The sequence below is a fragment of the Phocoena phocoena genome, chromosome 1 (genome assembly GCF_963924675.1).
Source record: "Phocoena phocoena chromosome 1, mPhoPho1.1, whole genome shotgun sequence".
Taxonomy (NCBI): Eukaryota; Metazoa; Chordata; class Mammalia; order Artiodactyla; family Phocoenidae; genus Phocoena; species Phocoena phocoena.
The window spans coordinates 144,983,762-145,007,471 of record NC_089219.1 but is presented as its reverse complement, the minus strand read 5'-3'; the positions used below and the strand labels follow the sequence as shown (position 1 = coordinate 145,007,471).

At 36.0% G+C, this 23,710-nt stretch overlaps 1 protein-coding gene across 4 annotated transcripts in view; it reads left to right on the top strand.

Moving 5' to 3' along the window:
• RPS6KC1 (ribosomal protein S6 kinase C1) overlaps positions 1 to 23,710 on the top strand; it is a 220,753-nt gene that overhangs the window by 68,853 nt on the left and 128,190 nt on the right. For 3 of the 4 annotated variants that reach the window (XM_065878173.1, XM_065878179.1, XM_065878164.1), the window contains 2 exons: positions 9,453 to 9,546; positions 22,254 to 22,616. In XM_065878173.1, the coding sequence (XP_065734245.1) occupies positions 9,453 to 9,546; positions 22,254 to 22,616 (457 nt within the window). The remainder of the gene's footprint in view (positions 1 to 9,452; positions 9,547 to 22,253; positions 22,617 to 23,710) is intronic. The other variant, XM_065878185.1, reaches the window with a different exon arrangement.

Here is a 23,710-nt window from a genome sequence, read left to right as displayed (position 1 = left end):
ATTTGGTAGTGTATATATGTCCATGCCACTCTCTCACTTCGTCCCAGCTTCCCCTTCCCCCTCCCCGTGTCCTCAAGTCCATTCTCTATGTCTGTGTCTTTATTCCTGTCGTGCCCCTAGGTTCATCAGAACCATTTTTTTTTTAGATTGCATATATATATGTGTGTTAGCATACGGTATTTGTTCTCTTTCTGACTTACTTCACTCTGTATGACAGACTCTAGGTCCATCCACCTCACTACAGATCAAGATAGTATGGTACCGGCACAAAAACAGAAATATAGATCAATGGAACAGGATAGAAAGCCCAGAGATAAACCCACACACATATGGTCACCTTATCTTTGATAAAGGAGGCAAGAGTATACAATGGAGAAAAGAGAGCCTCTTCAATAAGTGGTGCTGGGAAAACTGGACAGCTACATGGAAAAGAATGAAATGAGAACACTCCCTAACACCATACACAAAAATAAACTCAAAATGGATTAAAGACCTAAATGTAAGGCCAGACACTACCAAACTCTTAGAGGAAAACATAGGCAGAACACTCTATGACATAAATTATATATCTTTTTGAATTATGTTTTTGTTTTTTTTGGATGTATTGGAACTGCTGGGTCATATGGTAGTTCTGTTTTTAGTTTTTCGAGAAACCTCCACACTGTTTTCTTCAGTTGCAGCGCCAATTTACATTCCCATCAGCAATGCACAGGGTTCCCTTTTATCCACATCTTTGCTAACATTATTTGTGGTCTTTTTGATGATAGCCATTCTGACGGGGTGAGGTGATGTCTCATTGTGATTTTGATTTGCATTTCTCTCATGATTAATGATGTTAAGCATCTTTTCATGTGCCTGTTGGCCATCTGTATGTCTTTGGAAAAATGTCTATTCAGGTCTTCTGCCCAGTTTTTAATTGGGTTGACTGTTTTTTTGATGTTGAGTTGTATGAGCTCTTTATGTATTTTGGATATTAACCCCTTATTGGTCATATCATTTGCAAGTGTTTTCTCCCAGTCAGTAGGTTGTCTTCTCGTTTTGTTGATGGTTTGCTTTGCTATTCAAAAGCTTTTTAGTTTAATTAGGTCCCGTTTGTTTATTTTTGCTTTTGTTTCCTTTGCCTTTGGAAATGGATCCAAAAAAATATTGCTATGATTTATGTCAAAGAATGTTCCACCTGTGTATTCTTCTAGGAGTTTTATAGTTTCCAGTCTAACATTTAAGTCTTTAATCCATTTTGAGTTTATTTCTGTATATGGTGTGAGAAAATGTTCTAATTTCATTTCATATAGAAAACATATATCAGGTAGATATTGAGCAGTGGAATTGCTGAGTCTTACGGTAAGTTTATGTTTTTAAGAAACTGCCAAACTGTTTTCCGAAGTGACTTCACCATTCCCCAGCAATGTATGATGGCTCTGGTTCTTTTACAACCTCATCAGCACTTGGTATCGTGTGCTTTAAAAAATATAACTATGTGTATAATGGTGTCTCACTGTAGTATTAATTTCAGTTTCGTAACCTCACCAACACTTGGTATTGTGTGATTTTTTTTTTTTTTAATTTACTTTTGGCTGTGTTGGGTCTCCGTTGCTAGGTGCAGGCTTTCCCTAGTTGCGGCGAGCAGGGGCTACTCTTCGTTGTGATGCGTGGACTCTAGGGCCTGCAGGCTTCAGTAGTTGTGGCACCCAGGCTTAGTTGCTCCGTGGCATGTGGGATCTTCCCGGAGCAGGGATCAAACCCGTGTCCCCTGCATTGGCAGGCAGAGTTCCAAATGTAATCTGGATACATGTTCTTTATTAGATACGTGATTTGCAAATATTTTCTCCGAGTGTATGGCTTGTCTTTTCATTTTCTTAAAGGTGTCATTTGATGTGCAAAAGTTTTTAGTTTTGATGAAGTATAATTTACCATTTTTTTTCTTTTCTGAATCATGCTTTTGTTGTCATATCTAAGATCTCTTTGATTAATCCAAAGTCAAGAGAATTTTCTCCTACATTCCTTTCTGGAAGTCTGTGATCCATTTTCAGTTAATTTTTGTGTATAGTGTGAAGTAACAGTCTAAATTAATCTTTTGGCACTTGAATATCAAATAGTCTCAGCACTGTTTGTTGAAAAGACTATCCTTTCCCTATTGAAGTATGTTGGCACTGTTGCTGAAAAAGAATTGACTATACATGTAACGCTTTATTTCTGGACTTTTGACATCTTCTGTTGATCTATGTGCCTGTTCTTTTACCAGTACATACTCTCTTGATTACTGTAGCTTTATAATATGTTTTGAAATCAGAAAGTGTAAGTTTTCCCACTTTATTTGTATTTTTCAAAGATGTTATGGCAATTTTGATTCCTTTGAATTTTCATAAAATGTTTTAGTATCAGCTTGTCCATATCAACAGAAAATTCCGATGAAATTTTGATTGGAATTTTATTAAATCTGTAGTTCAGCTTGGGGAGGATTGTTATCTTAACAATATTGTCTTCTAATCTATGAACGTGAAATAACTCACCATTTATTTGTGTTCTTTAATTTGTCTCAGCAATGTTTTGCCATTTTCAGGTATAAGTCTGGCATGTCTTTTGTTAAATTTATTACGAAATATTTTATTCTTTTGTTGCTATTATGAATGGAATTGTATTTTTTCATTTAGCATTATACTTTAAAGGTTTATCCATGTTATAGCCTGTATCCATACTTCATTCCTTTTTTTATACTTCTTATAATATTCCTTTGTATGGATCCATGGATATACCAAATTTAGTTTATCCATTCATCAGTTGTTGTACATATAGATTGTCTTCTCCTTTTGACTATTATGACTGATGCTGTTATGAATACTGGCATATAAGTTTTTGTGTGGACATATTTTTTCATTTCTCTTAGTTATATACCTAGGAGTGGAATTGATGTGGGAAGATTTTAAATTTCTAATTCAGTTCATTTTCTTGTTGTAGGTCTATTCTAATTTTCTCTTTCTTCTTGAATCAGCTTGTTAACTTGTATCTTCCTAGGAGTTTTCATCTAAATTCTATAATTTGTTCATAGTGTTCCTTCCAATGTTTTAAATTTCTATAGGTATGGTAGTGATGTCCCCTCTTTCATTCATGATTTTGGTAATTTGTGTCTTATCTATTTTTTCTTGACCTGTCTAGCTAAAAGTTTGATATTTTTGTTGATCTTTACAAAGGATTAACTTGGTTTCATTGATTTTTTTCTCTGTTTTTCTATTTCATTTCACTGATTTCTGTTCTAAACTCTGTTTCCTTCCTTTCGCATGCTTTGGGTTTACTTTGCTCTTTATCTAATTCTTTAATTCCTTAAATCTGAAGCTTAAGTTATTGATTTGAGATGGTTCTTCTTGTCTAACAGGCATTTACAGCTATAAATTTTCTTCTTAGCATTGTTTGAGCCTCATCCCATAAATTTTGGTTTTATTTTCACTTTTATTCAGTTCAAAGTATTTTCTGATTACTTTTATGATTTTTCTGTTGACCCATTGGTTATTTGGAAACATGTTCTTTAATTTCCAAATATTTGTGGATTTCTTAAAGTTTCATCTGTTGTTGATTTCTAATTTTGTTTTCTTGTGGTTGTGGTCAGAAAATATACATTGTGGACTTCCCTGGTAGCTCAGTGGTTAAGAATCTGCCTGCCAATGCAAGGGACACGGGTTCGAGCTCTGGTCTGGGAAGATCCCACATGCCACGGAGCAACCAAGCCCGTGTGCCACAACTACTGAGCCTGCGCTCTAGAGCCTGTGAGCCACAACTACTGAGCCCACATGCCACAACTACTGAAGTCCGCGTGCCTAGAGCCCACGCTCCACACCAAGAGAAGCCACTGCAATGAGAAGTATGTGCACCGCAATGAAGAGTAGCCCCCACGCGCCACAACTAGAGAAAGCCCACGCATAACAGTGAAGACTCAACACAGCCAAAAATAAATAAATAAATTTATAAAAAGAAAAAAAAAGAAAATATACATTGTGTGATTTCATTCCTTTAAAATTTACTAAGACCTGATTTATTTCCTAGCAACATTGAAAGGAGCGTATATTTTGTTGTCAGGTGGAGTTTTATGTAAATATCTGTTAATTCAAGTTACTTGATAGTGTTGTTGTCTTTATCCTTGCTTATCTTCTGTCTAGTTGTTCTAGCAATTATTGAGATTGAAGTATTGAAGTCTCTAATTATTGTTGAATTTTCTATTTTTCTTTTCAGTTATGTTAATTTTTACTTCATTTGGGGGCTTTTTTGGCATAGAATGGTTATATCTTCCTGATGAATTGATTTTCTCAACCTTATGAAATGCCCCTCTTTCTAGTAATATTTATTGTCTTAAAGTCTGTTTTGTGTGATTTTAATATAGGCACTCTAGGTTTCTTACAGTTGCATGGTACTTTTCTTTTATTCTTTTGCTTTCAGTCTGTTTGTATTATTGAATCTAAAGGGTACTCTTACGTGCACTATATATAGTTTTTTTTATTCAGTAGGCAAATTGCTGTTGTTGATTGTGGTATTTAGTCCTTTTATATTTAATTATTGATAAGATTGAACTTTTGTCTGCCATTTTGCTATTTGTTATATGTCTCATATTTTTTGTTCTTTTGTTTTTCTACTTTATACCACCTTTTGTATTAAATAGGTATTGTTTATTATACCACTTAAACTCTTTTTTTTTAGGTGTGTGTTCTTAAAAGTTATAGTCTTACTGTTTGCTCTAGGGATTAAAATATGCACTTTAACTTATGACAATTTACTTGAGAAGAATACTAACTTAATTCCAGTAAAATATAGAAAGTTTGCTCCATAGAGCTCTATTTACTCCTCCTTTTTTGTTATATTATCGTATACCTCAAATGTAAACTGAACAATACAGTGTTATGATGCCTTTTCAAAGAGTTAAGGGAGGAAGAGAGAAGAACATATATTTATGTAGTCTTTTTATTTACCCTCATATTTCCTTTTTTTGGTGTTATTTGTTCAGGTAGATTTGAATTACCATATGTTGTCATTTCCTTTCATCTTGAAGGATTGTAGTTTCTTTTTTTGTGCAAGGCAGGTTTGCTAGCAATAGAGTCTCCCAGTCCTTGTCTGGAAATGTTTTTATTTACTCATCATTTTAAAAGAATAGTTTGCTGGATGTATAGAATTATTGATTGACAGTTCTTTTTAACAGTTTGAATTTATCATTCCTCTGTCTTTTGTCCTTTATTTTATTTTATTTTTTTTTTGTGGTATGCGGGCCTCTCACTGTTGTGGCCTCTCCCGTTGCGGAGCACAGGCTCCGGATGCACAGGCTCAGCGACCATGGCTCACGGGCCCAGCCGCTCTGCGGCATATGGGATCTTCCCGGACCGGGGCACGAACCCGTGTTCCCTGCATCGACAGGCGGACTCTCAACCACTGCGCCACCAGGGAAGCTCCCTTTATTGTTTTTTTTTGTGAAGTCAGCTGTTAATTATACTGTAGTTCCAGTGTATAAGTCTTTTTCTGTTGCTTCTTTCTGAATTTAGCCTTTGTCTTTCAACCGTGACTAGCTGTTGATCTGTTTCTGTTTATTTTATTTTGGGTTTAATTTATCTTCTTGTGTTTGTAGATTAATATTTTTGTCAAATTTTGGAAGTTTTATGCCCTCACCTCTTCAAATATTCTTTTTCAGCCCTTTTTCCTCTCTCATGTGTGGTACTCCTATTACATGTAAGTTGGTATGCTTGATATTATCCCACAGCTCTCCCTGGTTCTCTGTTATTATTCAGTTTTTTTCTTATGATGTTCATATTGGATAGTTTCTGTTGATCTTCAAGTTCATTGGTTATTCTTCCTTCTCAAATGTATTGTTGAACTTCTCTAGAGAATTTAAAATTTTGTTACTATACTTTTCAACTCTAGGGTTTTCATCTGATTCTTTCTTTCTTAAAATTGAGATTAATTCACATTACATAAAATGCACCAATTAAGGCATACAGTTCAGTGTTTTTTAGTTTGTTCACAAGGTCATGAAACCATTATTACTATCTAATTTCAGAACATTTTTATCACCCCAAAAGAAACGTTATACCCGTTAGCATTCACCCCTCCTACCCCACTTGCCCCAACCCCTAGCAAACACTAATTTACTTTCTGTTTTGATGGATTTGCCTATTCTGGACATGAATGGAATCATACAGTATGTGGCCTTTTGCATCTGACTTGTTTCACATAGCTTAATGTTTTCAAGGTTCATCTGTGTTGTAGCATGTATCAGTACTTAAGTCCTTTTGATGGCTGAATAATATTCCATTAAGTGGATATGAATATACCACATTCTGTGTATCCATTCATCATCACACTTTACTCTTTCTTTGTATGTCTCATAATTTTGTTGTTGAACACTGAAAAATTTGGATAATATATTATAGCAACTCTGTGTTCTAATTTTTTTCCCCTGAGGGTTGTTGCCATTGTTTTATTAGTGTGTTCAGTAACATGTCTGTACTAAATCTGTGTAGTCTGTTTGATGTACGGTGTGTGACTGCTAATATCTCTGCTCAGCTTAAAATCTTTATTGTAGTTTTAAACCTGGCTAGGTGCCTTGTATAAGCATAGCTTGGGTCAGCCAGTGATTGGCCTTTGCTTGTACACTTTGTTTCATTATATGCTTCTCCCTTATGCTGATGATTCTTTGTGTGTTTTCAAGGTTCAAGCAGTTTTAAAGTTTGCCCTGGCTTTTGTTTTCCTTTGGGATCTCTTGCATTTCTCTGCATGTGCACCCTCTCATGGTTTGCCAGGGATTTGCAGATAGCTTGATCCGTCTCTGGTTTTTCCTGCATGGATAGGTAGAGAACTTATTAAGAACCCTTATGGCCATGTTATTTTCTGGATCTTCCTGCTAAATGTCTGGCTAATGTGCTGGTCCTTTGCTTACTACAACTTCATGCTTGCTGAGCCACTGTTCTTGCCATTTCTTTGGCACTAAGATTGCTACTATTATTGGTAACACTGTTTTTTGTGGGGGGGAACTTTTTTCTGTGCTTAAGTCTAAATCATGCCAGCCTCTTCTGCAGGTGATCTGCTTGTTTTTAAGGCTTGTCTTCCCTTGTATAATTACCATGGCAACCCAGCTGGGAGGGAATATATGAACAACCTCAGGCAAGAATATCACAGACCCCCACAGTTCTCACCGGGGCTTCTGTGGTTTTATGAGTAGCCACTTATTCATTTGCTTTATGTTTTTTGGTTAATTTCCAGAGCTCTTAAATGTAAAATTGTTTTGACAGTTTTCTCTAGTTTCATCATTGCCTTTTGGGGAGCATTTGCTGATTTACCACCATATTTGGATGTTCCAGCATATCTGAACTCCTTCCCCCCCAGATTGACTCTTCATTAATCAAAACCTTTGAGATGCTGTATAATAAGAGTTTCTTTTTACTGCATACTCAGAAACACTAAAAGGTTAATGTTTTTGAACTAGGGATTTAAAGTAGAATTGTGGCGTATTTTCCTACTACTTCCCTTAAGTTCCTCTAGAACAGTTTTTATTATTTTGTTTCATTAAAGATTTATTCTTTATTATCTATTTTGTATAATATTGTTTATTAAATTAGGTAAGTAACATTTCTGTAGGATTATGAGCTAAACATTTCTTGCATTCCTCAGTATTTTGTTTTTATCTTATGAGCAAATCTTGTATCAGCTAGTAATAACAAATAAAAATTTGAGTGCTCATTACATTGTTCTAAACACTTTACATCTGTGAAAACTTTTAGTCCTAACAACTCTTTGAGTTAGTGATGTAGATATTATTTCCATTTTTATAGGTAGGTAACTTAAAGTCACATACCTGGTAGTGGAAGAGGTAGTTAATAGTTGAAAGGCACTTTCTACTATGTGAGACTATACCTAAAATCAAATTTGCCTATTAAAATTCTCAGGAATACTTTTACATTTTCTTAGGGTTTGGTTTGGATATTGTTTACAGGATGGCTTAGTCTAGAATAGATACTCTTCTTTTTGGAGAAAAATTCAGTTACAATCTGTGATTTGAATATTTTAATTAAAAAATAGAATAATGTGATAAAAATTCTTCTAAAAATAATCGTTTTCAAAGTTTCAGTTCACTTAAAACTCAGGGAAGTAAAATTTGTTAATTTCAAATTTCTCAAAGATGAACTGGCAGGGAGACTTGATTAGGTAAAGATAGTTGTTAGGGGCAGGGGAAGGATAGTTGTTGAGTTCTTTGTGCTAACACAGAGAGGAAATAGGGGTCTTGTATTTCTCTTGGGTTTTGCTATCCTGGTAATAGTGTTTGGGGGTATAGAACTGTGGGTGGAAGGTAAAAGGAAATATGTTAAAGAGCAGAAGAGCTATTATTTTAATTAGTTATAGTTATTTAAGGGTTATAAACCTTTATATATGTTATTGGAGCATTCAGTCCATAAAGCCACAGCACAAAATCACACCACAGCACTTGCCTGATAGAGCATTCATTAGTTGCACACAGAGTAAGAGAAAATAATCTTTTCAGGCCTGAATTTTCAAACTTAAATATAGAATTAAAATCATGGTCACATGGATAAATCAGTTTTATATTTATTAAAAATGTATCTCTTTAATAAAATATCTTAAATTTATTTAGTCTTATGTACATTGCATTCAAATGATTCTCGAATATAAGGCACTTCTCGGATCACTTGAGGTGCTGTGTTGTAGTTTTTAATTTGGTAAAATTAAATGACTTCCTAATGGATTCCATCATTTATCATTAATTAGAAAGACTAGTGACTACTAAGGATACTGAGTAATACCCACCACTTTAGCTGGTGGGCTTTTTCTTTTTCTGCATTTTTTTTTTTTTTTTTTTTGCGTTATGCGGGCCTCTCACTGCTGTGGCCTCTCCCGTTGCGGAGCACAGGCTCTGGACGCGCAGGCCCAGCGGCCATGGCTCACGGGCCCAGCCGCTCCGCGGCATGTGGGATCCTCCCAGACCGGAGCACGAACCCATGTCCCCTGCATCGGCAGGTGGACTCCCAACCACTGCGCCACCAGGGAAGCCCTCTGCACTTTTTTTAATGAGTACTTTTGGTAGATTTAAAATAACATGCTTTTATAAAAAGCCACACGTTATTAAAAACATTGTAAAATTCTTGTTGAATTTTTAAATAATAGGCTATGTTTTAGAACAGTTTAGGTTTACAGAAAAATTATGCAGAAAGTATAGAGTTTTCCCATAGATTCCCCTTTCTCCCTCAGTTTCCCCTATTATTAACATCTTTCCTTGGTGTGGTACATTTGTTACATTTGATGAACCAATATTGATATTCCTATCGATTTTTTAAAAGCAGTTGTAATCTAGTTTAATAGATGAACATTTTTGTAATTCTTGTACCTAGATGAGATAACCATTGTTCTCATTACTGATTTTTTAAAATACTCATATCGACAATGAAGCACAGTTACTTTGTTCTTTTTAGGGTGGAATAATCAATGATGGTTCTGAATTGATTGGTCCCGTTGAAGCTTATTCGGATTCCCTCATTGATAGCTTTCCTGAATGTACTACAGAAGGTAAGAGATTAAAATTTTTTTTTTCATTTCAGTGGTTTTGATTGTGACAGACTATAAATCATAGCTACCTTGCCAAAATTAGGTGGATATAGGAATTTGAGAATATTTCACTAATTCTAAGATACTTTTTTTCCCTCATGTTTTAACATCACTGATATTGAGTACATAATACTGGGTTGATGATATCTTACATTTAATAGACAGATTTTTTCTTTCTCAGTGATGTGTAAAATAATGATTTGTCCTACAATTAATGGCTTCTTAGATTTGATGAAATGTGGTATAATGAGTGTTCAGAATTTGTGTTGTCTAGTATAAGAATGCCTTGCTAAAGTTTATTTAGCAGCATCTGACTATCAGACAATTAATTTCAAGACTGGCTTTAAAATTTTAGTCATGTACCAGAAAGAATATATCTAAGGCAGTTTTAGTGTTTTTGATATATTTTATAATAACATGAGTCTAAACCAAAGCAATTTTTATACTTTTAATCACTTTAATTTAAGAATGCTTAATCTCTTGTTTTATTCCTCTGTTAAGCCATCTTTGAATTTTTATGAAGACTTAAAATACATATTTTGATCTTTGAATTTCCTTAGCTAGTTTTCTTCCAGAAAATATTTTGGAATTAAAAAAGAGAGAGACTTGGGGACAGGGTGGGGAGTCTTTAAAAATAAGTAATTAGATTTGTTTGAGGTAGCTTAGGTTTGGTTTATATAAAAGAAAAATCATAGACTAGATAATATTTCTTGATCTCTTTCATGAGTAGGAATTTATGGTAGAGGAGAATGGTGTATGACTCTAACATGGGAGGTAGCCATGATCTCATTGTAGTGATGTTTTTGTGGGGATGTGTACTGATGTCATACAGTGACAGACACATTGACATAGATCTATTGCAGTAATTCCCATCATGTTTTGGTAGGAACAACAAGTTCTCATCCATTGTGTGGGCTGATGCACTTAAAATTTATTTTTCTTTTGGTGGTACCACACTGAGAAGTGATTAGCTTTTCTTATTTTTCATGATGGCTCTCATTGACTTAAAGCACAGTCCATTAACTTACACCTACTGTTCTGTGAAATGTATGTGGTCCTTAGGCCCAGGGGTCTCCCTTGGGTCCTCAATATCTTTGACTCCATCCTGAATCAGCTGAGGTCATAGAAAAACATTGTTGATAGTAATTTTATTTTATAGTCCATCAGGTTTGTTGGGAAAAAGAAAATCTATTCTCCACGACCTGTTTTGATCTGAGATACTTGCTAGGCTTTGGAAAATCTAATCACTGCTTGAGATGCTAAGGTGACTCTGTTTCTAGAACTAGTTTCCTTGGAGGGTGACTTTTCTGGGATAACCTGATCTGGGTGTTGCCTCAGAGATACACTCCTACTCCTGAGAAAGAGGGAGAGGGCATTTTCTGCCTGTAAATGTGCTGATTTGGTGATGTCCAAGAGAGGACAAGTAGGAGAGTTAGAAAGATTTGTGGGAGAGGTTTTTTTTTGTGGTACGCGGGCCTCTTACTGTTGTGGCCTCTCCCGTTGCGGAGCACAGGCTCCGGATGCGCAGGCTCAGTGGCCATGGCTCACGGGCCCAGCCACTCCGCGGTATGTGGGATCCTCCCGGACCGGGGCACGAACCTGTGTCCCCTGCATCGGCAGGTGGACTCTCAACCACTTCCCACCAGGGAAGCCCTCTCTTTGTTTCTTGATGCAGAAATTGAAGGGTATTTGATTTGGGGATGGTTATATTCTTTGATATCTTTGATAAGTCTTTATTACCTAGGTAGGAGTCAACCATGGTGAGAGAAGGGTGTCCCAGAAGCCTATTTGAGTATAAGGTAATCAGGGATGGGAGTTGTGCAGAGGTCTTTTGCCTTAGTTTAGGAGAGAAGGGGAGGAGCATTATTATTAGGATAACTTTCCTTGGGATGGTGTTGTAAAATGTGGAAGCTGTTCGGAATAAAAAGGTATTGATATTAAAGGAGATATAACCTAAGGTAGATTATAGCTCTAACTTTATAAGCTAGGGTGAGCTTGTAATTTATTGTCCAAACCGAGACACTTCTGAGAATTGAAGAAGATGCTACTGTACTTATTGTATGCCAAGACAGCAGGCATAAACCAACAAGCTGGGCAAACAGGGTGAATGGGCTACCCTACCTACAGCAGAGGTAGAGTATATTTGTTTCAGGGTTTATCTTTGACATTTCAAAAAGCTGAGTTTTCCTTGGAAGCAGTTATCATTTAGGAATATGCTTTTATGAGGGAAATTGGGGGCAACATTTCTGTTAAAAACACAGAAAAAGACTTAATGGTACCTAAAAGTAATACTGAAATTTTATCCTTTCAGTGCATAGTTTAGTTTTCTAACTATATTACCATCTCTGAAACACACTGTGATCCTTGAAGAATGAAAAACATGGAACTGGAAATGCTGTTAATGTTTATGTTTTTTACCCCCTCCCTTTAAAAGCCTCTATTCTATGCCTTGCTAATTAATCCTGCTGAAAGATACCTGTTGACAAATACAGCTTGGAGTGTCAGACAACTTGCAAATTCATTGTTATTTGAGAGGAAAAATGACTTTTAAATATCATGAGATTGTCTGGCATACTAGCCAAGTGGAAGATTTACTTTCATACCAAAAGGTCTGCAAACCACAGAGACAAACAAGGGAGAGGGCTTCTAGTAGGAAAAGAGAGGGGAAACCTGGCAGCCAGCCAAGCCCCACAGGTATGCAGTGAAATGGAAGGTTGTAGAGGGATTGTGGTGGCAAATGCTTGAGATTTGAATTCAGAGCCAAAATGTGAGGAGGTGATTTACTCCGTAACAGCTCCTCTGAGTGTAGTATTTTAAATGGTGTTTTGAAGGTGGATTCATTTTTCATACTTGTGATTTAGTTTGCCAGTGGAATGGTCCAGAAGGGCAAATCTTAATATATAGTCTGCTGTGCCAAGGTCCTTCAGTTAGAGTGACAGAGAACATATGTAGAGGCTAAGTGATCATCATTTTTATTAGTACCATAAAATGCAATCAACAGGTCTTACTTAATTTACCTTGAAAGAAAGTTTTCTAAGGAAAACGTAAAGAATTGGGTTAGTGGATTTTAAAAAAATTTCATTATTTTATAGTATAGTATGATAGAGGAAACCTCTTTAAGGTTTCATAAAACCAATAATTTGGTGATTAACTGCTAAATGTATTTTATCTAATATGAAATTGAAAATTATAAAATTATTCAGTAGGTTTTTAGATAAAACGTTAATGTTGTTTTATGTTTTTAAAATGAAATGCTGGTTGCTCTTTGTCTCCTTTGTTCAGTGAAATTAAACTATATTTTCTCAAAGATGAAAGAAGATTTAATTGATTGTTAACATCTTATTTCCTTTATAAAATTCCATCTTTCTGTTGACTTAAACTTAGCTATAAAGTTACTGTGACATTAGTGGAAACCTGGCCAAAATGGTGCCTGGGAATTGAGCTTCTTGATATGTTTCTCTCATCTGTTGGCCTGTTGGAAAGATGTAGGTTGCTTTACTGCCATGTTGGCCTTGGTATTGGAGCCTTTGATGTCGGTATAAGCTCATCTGGTAAACTGTGTCATTTCCTCTTCCTAGTACATTACTTGACTTCTTTTGCAGTTTTGGGAGGGACATTTTCCAGGTGTATGCAGCGAATAAGAGAAAATAATTAGGTGATCATAACCACAAATACAAATGGAGAGATCCGCTTTTTATATGTAGCATATCTTTAGGAATAAATATTCTTAAATGTCTCCTGGAGTAGTCAAATTTACCTTTTTTTTTCCTTTTTGCCTGTAAGTTGTGGAGTAAGAGCTCCCTAAGTGCTCATTGTAACAATTGTAGACACAAGAAAGGATCTGTTAAGCGGTCTTGAATTAACTATTTTTAGAGTAAATGAGATGTATATTTTGAGAATAGCATCTATTGCTAGTCTATGTAAGGGACCTCTTAAAATCACTTTCAGTTGAAGATTTGTGTATTTATTTGGTGGCAGGGTAATAATTCTTTCTATTATGTAGGTAAGCACAAAGATGACAAAATATAGAAAGCCTAATTAAAAGTAATTTAAATTTAAAGTAGAATTTAGTGCAAATGTCCGCTAGGTGGCACCATGAGAACTGTAAATCTTGTTACTGGGCTAATTCTAGGCCCTTCTGTATTACTTTCGAGTGTGCTTATTCAGTTTGAAGTTCCTTTTTCTCTTAAGTGCTTATCTACTTAACTCTTATTCACTGTCCATTATTAGTTGAATTTCCTTTGGTGGAGAAGTTTAAAATAAATAGGAAAAAAAGAATAAGTTATTATTCTCAAGATAAGCACAAATGAGAATGTGTCATTGTGGTTATGTGTGCATATAAAACAAATTACACAAATTATAAGTATTGACCCTTAACAACTCTAGGGCTATTGAGGATAACGTTGGATATTAAGAGTTTAGCAGTCGGGTGGGGCAAATAAAAAATTCATGATATTAATATGTTGTGGGAATAGGTTTTAGAATAGAAGGAACATTGGGAATGATATAGGTAAATCTCTTATCTTACAATTAAATATTGGAATTTCAGAGAAATTAAGCCAGGTGCCTAAGGCAGTCACGGCACTCCAGATATTTAATAGCAATCACAGAACTCTATTTTGAAATGAGATTTAATTTTATGTAGGGGAAGGCAGTGAGAATACATATTTGATATAGAAAGCTCAGTGTGAGTTACTTATGTGCTGGTAACAGGTTTGATTTGCAGAGTAGATTATGGAGAGTAGCAGCAAAAAATGTTCATTAGGTAGAAGTGGAAGGGAACTCATAGATCTTTGTTGTTCATGGTAAGGTAACAGTAGGGTCACAACAGTAAAGTAACAATTAGGGTTGTAATTGTGATTGATTTATTGTTTTATGAGTTTACTCTTTTTTTCAAGCAAATATGCAGTAGATATTCTGATGTTTTTTTATAAAATTTCAACGGTGAAGCAAAGACATGTATCGAGGACATTATAAAAATGTGAAACGTCAAAGGGATGGTTCTTTTTAGTAACAATAGCTATTATTGAATGATGAGTTGGTAATCAAGTACAGACTTTTTTTTTGTGGGTGTTTTTATTTTTTAAATATTTAGTTATTTATTTTTACATCTTTATTGGAGTATAATTGCTTTATAATGGTGTGGTAGTTTCTGCTGTATAACAAAGTGAATCAGCTATACATATACATATATCCCCATATCTCCTCCCTCTTGCGTCTCCCTCCCACCCTCCCTATCCCACCCCTCTAGGTGGTCACAAAGCACTGAGCTGATCTCCCTGTGCTATGCAGCTGCTTCCCACTAGCTATCTGTTTACATTTGGTAGTATATATAAGTCCATGCCACTCTTACTTCATCCCAGCTTACCCTTCCCCCTCCCGGTGTACTCAAGATCATTCTCTACGTCTGCATCTTTATTCAGGTACAGGAATCTTGACTAACATCAACTTTTAGGTTTAGGTATTCACTTAAAATCATATTTATAAGGGCTCGTTTCTTAATGGAGATTGATATGTATGTCTTCTACCTCAGGGTGACCTTTGTTCTGCTCGCTAGAAATCTTGCTTTGTGTGTGAAGCTTGAGTCATTGCTACTAGGAAAAGTAGAAATTCCCTTTCATTGACTATGGCAATATTTGAACCTCAGGGCTCAGTGAAAGCTATCAGCTAATAATAATGAGGCCATGTATTTTATATATAGTTGGCCATGAGAGACCACCTGTTGTTCTAAAGGAAACTGATCTCTTTTTTGCAGATGGTCTTCAAATACAGATTTCTGATAGCTTATAGTATAAAGATTTATTCTATGGCAACTCAACCTTTTCCCCTGGTGCCTGTCTTTCAGAGACGGTATCCTAGACAGATTACACTACACTGCCCTACTCTGAGCGGTTCAAAGCACAGAAGGTGAGGGTAGGTAGGTGAACTGTTGCAGCTGCTTTTTAACCAGTCGCCTGGGGCCCTCTAATAGCCCTGAGACTTGAATCTCTGTGATATGAACCTGGAGGCAGAACGCTTTCATAGTACCTTTGACTCCCCTCCACCCCCCACCCTTTCCAAAAAAGGCTTAGGTTTTTGACTTGATGGTGTTGGTAAAGGATGCACCTTTTACTCTCATGATGGCCCAGAGGGCCCCTTTAAACATGGATTGACTTCAAGTTGGTTTAACTTTTGACAAATCGTCTCTGTATTGTCAGTTGTTGCCCTGCCTTATCCACAGTGTTCTTCCTACTCACCTTAACTGAGAACCTCTTTCTTGCTTGCAGCTCTCTTTATCTTACTTGTTAACTTTCTGGGTTTCAGGGAGCTAGTGTCCATGTCATGTGATATTTATATGTGTAGCTTTGTAAAAAACAGATTAAATGACAGGACTGTGATGTCAAGGAGTTTAGCAAGCCCTGTATTAAGTAGGTTTATTGAGGATATAAGGTGAGTAAACGAGGTACTGAGTATTCACACACCTCCATCTATATTTTCATATTCATTGCTGAGGTGGTAGACAGGGAGTGTTCTTCTTGAGCTGGTTGGGGAATTCCCTTCATTGAGAAGAAGGGAAGGTAGAAATTGCTTCAATAGGGAAGAGAAACATATCAGATAATACTAGATTAGCTGCAGTGTATGGTTGAGGAAATATGATAGGGTTAGGTTTTTCAGGTATATTAGGGTGCATCTTAAGAGGAGACTTAAAGGAAGAAAATAAGCAAGGAAGAAGTGTCAGGGGTTAGTCTGCTTTATACAGATCTGTCTTTATAATCATGTCTGTCTTCTCTCTTAAGTTAGATGTTTCTTGGCACTGGCTGCTGGCCATGATTCATACATTTTATAAATTATGTCTGTATAACATATCTTTATTTACAAACAAATTCCCAGTTTTAGCTCTTGCTATATCTTCTTTGATATACTTCACATACAGAGCCTTAAGGACTTGTCATACACATACAGCAAATATGATAAGAGTCACCTGTAGTCCCAGCATACAGAGAAAAGTACTGTTAATGTTTAGTGTACCTTCCTAGACTTTTTTTCTGTGTTTGTGGTTTTAAACTAGAATTATAGTATATATATACTGCTTTGCAGTTTGTTGTTTTTGATTAATAGAGCATGAATACTTTAGCATTAAATATTCTTCTATAACATAATTTTTAATAACTGTAATATTTTATCATAAGGATGTGCCGTAATCTCCTATCATTAGGAATTTGTTATTTCCAATTGCACTAGTTTTTGTGATGTATATTCTTATGTATGGATCTTTTTTTCACGTCTCTGTTTATTTCTGGTATAAATTGTTGAATTTCTGAGCCAAAGATACCAGCATGTTTTGCATCTGGTATGCATTGCCAAATTGTCCTCCAAAAAGGTTAAACCAGAACAAGTCTTTTTGTTTCCTTTTGCTTCTCCTGTTTAGGCTAAAAAATTTCCTCTACCTAACCTGTTAGTTTTTATGTTTGTTTATTTTGAAACATTCCTCCTTTATAGGTGGATGGCCCTAGAGTCTGTCATACAGAGTGAAGTAAGTCAGAAAGAGAAAAACAAATACCACATGCTAACACACATATATGGAATCTAAAAAAAAAAATATGGTACTGATGAACCTAGTGGCAGGGCAGGAATAAAGATGTAGACATAGAGAATGGACTTGAGGACACGGGGTCTGGAGGGGGAAGCTGGGGCGAAGTGAGAGTAGCAGTGACATACATACACTACCAAATGTAAAATAGATAGCTAGTGGGAAGCTGCTGCATAGCACAGGGAGATCAGCTTGGTGCTTTGTGACCACCTAGAGGGGTGGGATAGGGAGGGTGGGAGGGAGGCTCAAGAGGGAGGGTGTATGGGGATATATGTATGCATATGGCTGATTCACTTTGTTGTACAACAGAAACTAACACAGCATTGTGAAGCAATTATACTCCAATAAAGATCTGTTAAAAAAAAAAGAAACACTCATTTAGAATTAGGTAGAATTTGAAAAGGAAACAATTTGTATAGAATATTTATTTATTACTCTATTTTACTATCTGACTTTCTCCCTAGGTGTTTTGATGGTCTTACTTTTCTGATCTAATTTCATTTAATCATAATTTCCTTTGCTAATAAAATAAGGTTGGAAAAGTAAGAGGAAATATGACTATGTGACTAGATGTTTATGGTCAAAAGCCAAGAAACTGAATACACATAACTTTACCCTCTTACCCTTTGGTATTATTTTTCTTGTTAGAAAGGAAAATCAGGCAAAGCATGAAACAGTACAATGTGATAAATGATGTGGAGGTTATAGTGACAAGACATCAGAGAGCAGACAAAAGATCTGTAACATTTCCTTTGTTTTGTGATTAGCTGTATAAACATTTTTTTCTTTGTTTATTAATTTCAATGGACCAGGTTATATAATGATAACTATTTAAGGAAATAAATTTGTATGGAATATATAAAATATTTAAAAATTATTTTAAAAAATCTCTTGTAAAGTTTATATATTGCTCAGAGCAGTGGATAAATAATTTTGTAGATTGCTATAAAGAGATTTTGATTTTAAGTGCTGTCTATACAGTTGAAATGTCAGAGAATTGAAAAGATTTCCACTAGGTCCAGTGAATTTCATCTGATATTGTGGGTTTAATGAGATCTGTTGCTTTTAGGGAACAAAATTAGTACTTTATGAGCGTTCTAAGGATTTTAAAAAACCCCAGAATCCCTGAAAACAGGATATATTGACAGAGTGCCAAAGTAGTGTCTAAAGCTGATTTGAAATTTCAGCTTAGCTGCCAGTAAATGTTTTTACCCTAACTTAACTTTATTCCATATGAAGTAAGCAATTTGAGTCTGTAACAGGGGTTGACAAACTGTGGCCCATGGGCCAAGTCTGGCCTACCACATGTTTTTATATGACCTACAAGCTAAAAATGGTTTTTACATTTTTAAATGGTTGACAGAATTCAAAAGAATATTATTTTGTGGCATGTGAAAATTATATGGAATTCAAATTTCAACATCCATATAAGAAGTTTTATTGGAACACAGGCACACTTTTCACATAGGCATTGTCTGTGGCTGCTTTTATGCTACAACAGCAGTGTTGATTAGTTGTGACTGAGGTCATAAAGCCTAAAATAGTCACCCTGTGACCCTCAGAAAAGAAGTTTGCTGATCCCTGATCTAGAATTGTACACTCAAATCCACCTTTAATTTTGACTTAGTATATGATCCTGGGGAGATCATTTTCTTCTTAATATATTTTCCTTTATGAGAAACTTGGCAGTCAGTATTCAATGGAGATGCAGATCTCATAGTTGTTGCCAGACCTAAGTTTTGCCTAACCCTATTGTCAATCTTATTTAATGATATAAATCAGTGGCTCTCAAAGTATGGTCTTCAGACCGCTGGGTATCCCTGAGATGTTTTTCAGGGGATGCCCAAGGCAGAAACTATTTTCATAATAATCTAGGAAATTATTTGCTGTTTCCACTCTGCTGACATTTGATGATCCAAAAGCAATGGTGGATAAAACTGATGTACTTGAGCAGGAATCAAGACAGTGATACGAGACTGTAACAGTAATTGTTGCACATACTTGCAGTAATACCAATGGTAGTTTCACCTAGGAATAAAGCCTTGATAAAGCAGTAAAAACTGTTAATTTTATTAAATCTCAACCCTTGGGTACATGTCTTCTTGGTATTCTGTGTGATGACATGGAAGTATACATAAAACACTTGGTGTGCTGAACTACCATGGTTGCCTTGAGAGAAAGCACTTGTGCAATTATTTGAGCCATAAACTAGCTACTTTTTCCCTGGGACCCCATTTTTGTTTGAAAGGATGATTGACATACAAACTATCATTATTCAGACTTGGGTATTTAGCAGATGTTTTTTTTGAAAATGAATGAAGTGAGCTGACACTTCAAGGAAAACAGCTAACAGTATTTGTTGCCAAATACTGATAAAATTCGTTTTCAGTCCCAAATTAGAATTTTGGAGAACCTGTATCAGCCACTCCGAGCAAAACAGCTAACAGTATTTGTTGCCAAATACTGATAAAATTCTAGTTTTCAGTCCCAAATTAGAATTTTGGAGAACCTGTATCAGCCACTTTGAGCCTGACAGTTTCCAATACTTAAAGAATTTTCTGATGATGTTGTTGGTGGTAAGTAGCAAATATGATTTTGTAATAATGAAATTTGTCACCATTTGGAGGATCTGTGTAACTCAGGGAACTAATATTTTCAAAATGACCAGGGTTTGGTGTTACAAACTCATGCATGATAAAAGATCCATTCAGTGTGTGTAAGACAGACCCATGGATTTGAATGTAACAGAAACAAATTACATTGATAGAAATTTATATTCCACATGTAAACTAACCTTTAAGAAACTACTGTTTGTTAAGTTTTCTGGTAGTATCAAAAAACAATAGCCACAGTTATTTGAAAAGGCTATTAAAATATTCACCCCATTTTCAGTTACTTACCCATGTGACATTTTCTTTAAATTTTCCAACCAGAAAAACATCTGACAACAGACTGAGTGCAGAATTAGTCATGAGACTCCAGCCATCTTCTGTTAACAAGACTTGCAAAAATGTAACACAATGGCACTTCTTAGTTATTTTTATAAAAATTATGTTGGGACTTCCGTGGTGGCATAGTGGTTAAGAATCCACCTGCCAGTGCAGGGGACACGAGTTCGAGCCCTGGTCCGGGAAGATCCCACATGATACAGAGCAGCTAAGCCTGTGCGCTGCAACTGCTGAGCCTGTGCTCTAGAGCCCGCGAGTCACAACTACTGAGCCTGCGTGCCACAACTACTGAAGCCTGCACGCCTAGAGCCCATGCTCCGCAACAAGAGAAGGCACCTCAATGAGAAGCCCGCGCACCGCAACGAAGAGTAGCCCCTGCTTGGCGTAACTAGAGAAAGCTAGTGTGCAGCAACGAAGACTCAACACAGCCAAAAATAAATTTAAAAAAGCAAACAAACTTGAAATGATAAAAAGGTCCTGTAACACGAGAATGAATGAACAAAAAAAAAAAAGGAAAAAACAGTATGTTAACATGTAATGGGCTTTCGTGTTTAAAAAAAATTCAGTCTGTTTTTAAAATATCAAGATTGGTAAATATTTACAGATACAATCCATATAAATAAAAGCTCTTTGAGGTCCTTAATCATTTTTAAGAATGTAAAGGGAGGTCCTAAGACCAGAAAGTTTAATAACTGTTGTTGTATTTCAAGCTCACTTACCATGAAGTCAGTTATATGAAATGGAAGAAGTAATTTTCATTGCTTAAATGTTTCAGTAGCACCCATTATTCATTTTATGTCAGAAGACTAAGATGCAAATACAGACCAAAGATTCCTCCAAAAGCTTGTGGAGGAGGCTGAAATGTAAATTTCAAAATACTTCAGTTAAAAAAAACCGTAAGTGGCATACATTTTCCAGATATGGATGGTTACTTAAAAGCACACCTCTGGGGCTTCCCTGGTGGCGCAGTGGTTGAGAGTCCGCCTGCTGATGCAGGGGACACAGGTTCGTGCCCCGGTCCAGGAGGATCCCACATGCTGCGGAGCGGCTGGGCCTGTGAGCCATGGCCGCTGAGCCTGCGCATCCGGAGCCTGTGCTCCGCAATGGGAGAGGCCACAGCAGTGAGAGGCCCGTGTACTGCAAAAAAAAAAAAGCACACCTCTGAGGATACATTATATTATCGTAAAATAATTATTTTGTAATTGCTATAATAGTTATAATTTAATGATAGCCTGTTATATCCATTAACTCTTTTTCTCATTTAAAGCCCTGCATGATAAGTTATATTATTAAGTAACTTGCTGTTGGTCACACAGTAAGTTTTAAAGAGTGGGGATCCAGGCGCTTCTTTTTTGTCTTACTCTAAAGCTCTTACTCTTCCTTTTATCATAATGCTGTTGTTCACAGCAGCTGTGTATACAAGCATCAGCCTTCTATAAATAGTTTACGAGATCTTGTGGTAAGGGCTGTTTTTGACAACAAGGCTAGATAAAGACTTGTCTCAGTTTTAGTTTGATGATTAAGGCAAGGAGACTGTCTTCTACAGCTGTAGGGATACAGTACAAAAATGAACTAAGAAAGAGAAAAACAAATATCATATAGTAACATATATATTTGGAATCTAAAACAAAAAATGGTTCTGATGAACCTAGGGGCAGGACAGGAATAAAGATGTGGATGTAGAGAATGGACTTGAGGGCACAGGGAAGGAGAAGGGTAAGATGGGACGAAGTGAGAGAGTTGCATTGACTGTACTACCAAATGTAAAATAGAGAGCTAGTGGGAAGCAGCTGCATAGCACAGGGAGATCAGCTCAGTGCTTTGTGACCACCTAGATGGGTGGGATAGGGAAGGTGGGAGGAAGACACAAGAGGGAGGGGGTATGGGGATATATGTATATGTATAGCTGATTCACTTTGTTATACAGCAGAAACTAACACAACATTGTAAAGCAATTATATTCCAATAAAGATATTAAAAAAAATGAATGAACTAAGCTGAAACAAATTGCTGGACACTGACTTCCATCAGTAAATTACCCCTTCCTGATTGACATAGGTAGTATGAAAAAATGAATAGTCAGTATGATTTGTATTCTTTTGGCTGATTCTCAGTTTAATATCTGTTTACTATTGTGATCATATTTCTAGGCTTCTCCAGTGACAGTGATCTAATATCTCTTACTGTTGATGTGGATTCTCTTGCTGAGTTGGATGATGGAATGGCTTCCAATCAAAATTCTCCCATTAGAACTTTTGGTCTCAGTCTTTCTTCGGATTCTTCAGCACTAGGGGCTGTTGCTTCTGACAGTGAACAGAGTAAAACAGAAGAAGAACGGGAAAGTCGTGGCCTCTTTCCTGGCAGTTTAAAATCCAAGCTTGGCAAGAGAGATTATTTGGAGAAAGCAGGAGAATTAATAAAGCTGGCTTTAAAAAAGGAAGAAGAAGATGACTATGAAGCTGCTTCTGATTTTTATAGGAAGGGAGTTGATTTACTCCTAGAAGGTGTTCAAGGTACAGTTTTATCTGTATTAATGTATTTTGGCATGTTCTTGTGTTGGTATCTGGAGAAGAAGAAGTATGTGATGTATAACTGTTGCTTGTGTATAATCCTATGTAAAAACAAGACTGAAAAGGAGAAATTACTGGAGATTAAATGATTTAAATATGGACATATACTTTTAGTTTCATGAAATGCAGGACAGTATCAGAGATACTTAAGTTCTGCTTTGATCAATTATTCAACAAAAACAATTTAAAAAAAACGAAGGCTCTAAGTCTTTTGTATGAATAATAATGTTTTTTTCTGACATGGTCACCAACCTTCACCTATCTCAGGAGTATTCACAGAGATTGTTTAGTACATTGACTCTTGGCCCAAAGAGACAAGATGAAATGAGCTTTTAAACAGAGTGTAAAGGGTTCTTGGATTTGCCTACTATTCTGTTTTTGTTAGTTGTGATAAATTCTCAGCTAATTAATGTGGGTGATATGGGACATGTAGAGCTGAATGTTGCTGAATGTCTGTAAGTAGAACTTAGCGTTTTATTTACTTATTTTTTAAGCGTCAGTTTTTATCATTTGCCTTTTCTTTATGGAAGCAGATTGAAGCATACTTCAATTCGTTACCTGATTTTCTGGACACAGTAATCAGAGGTTGATAGGACCTTCTTCCAGTGGTTTTCTGTCCGGAAAATCATCATCGTCATTGTTGTTTTGTGGTCTTTGACTTGTTAGTACCATTTAGATTACCACAGTCTCCTGGATTACTAATACTTTTTTACTACAGTACTCCCACCCTCACTATGCCTGGTGTCCTATAGTCTAGAAGACTTCTGTTTACTCTTCCTAGAGTATAAACTTTCCGTCTTCTAATGTAGTAAAAAGATGAATGCTTGGCTGTAAAGAGTGGAAGAGGGAGTGTGTGTAGTAGTGTCCTAATTACTTCTTAACCAGGAATTTTGATGAATTCTCTAGTTTTTAGCCTTCACACTCAACTTCCACAGCTACCTAAAACCATTAGTTCCTGAAATTTTGGACAGATTTAAAGTGTTGTGTAAATCAAGCAGCTTCCTTGAGTTGCCCAAGTCAATAACCACTCATCCATC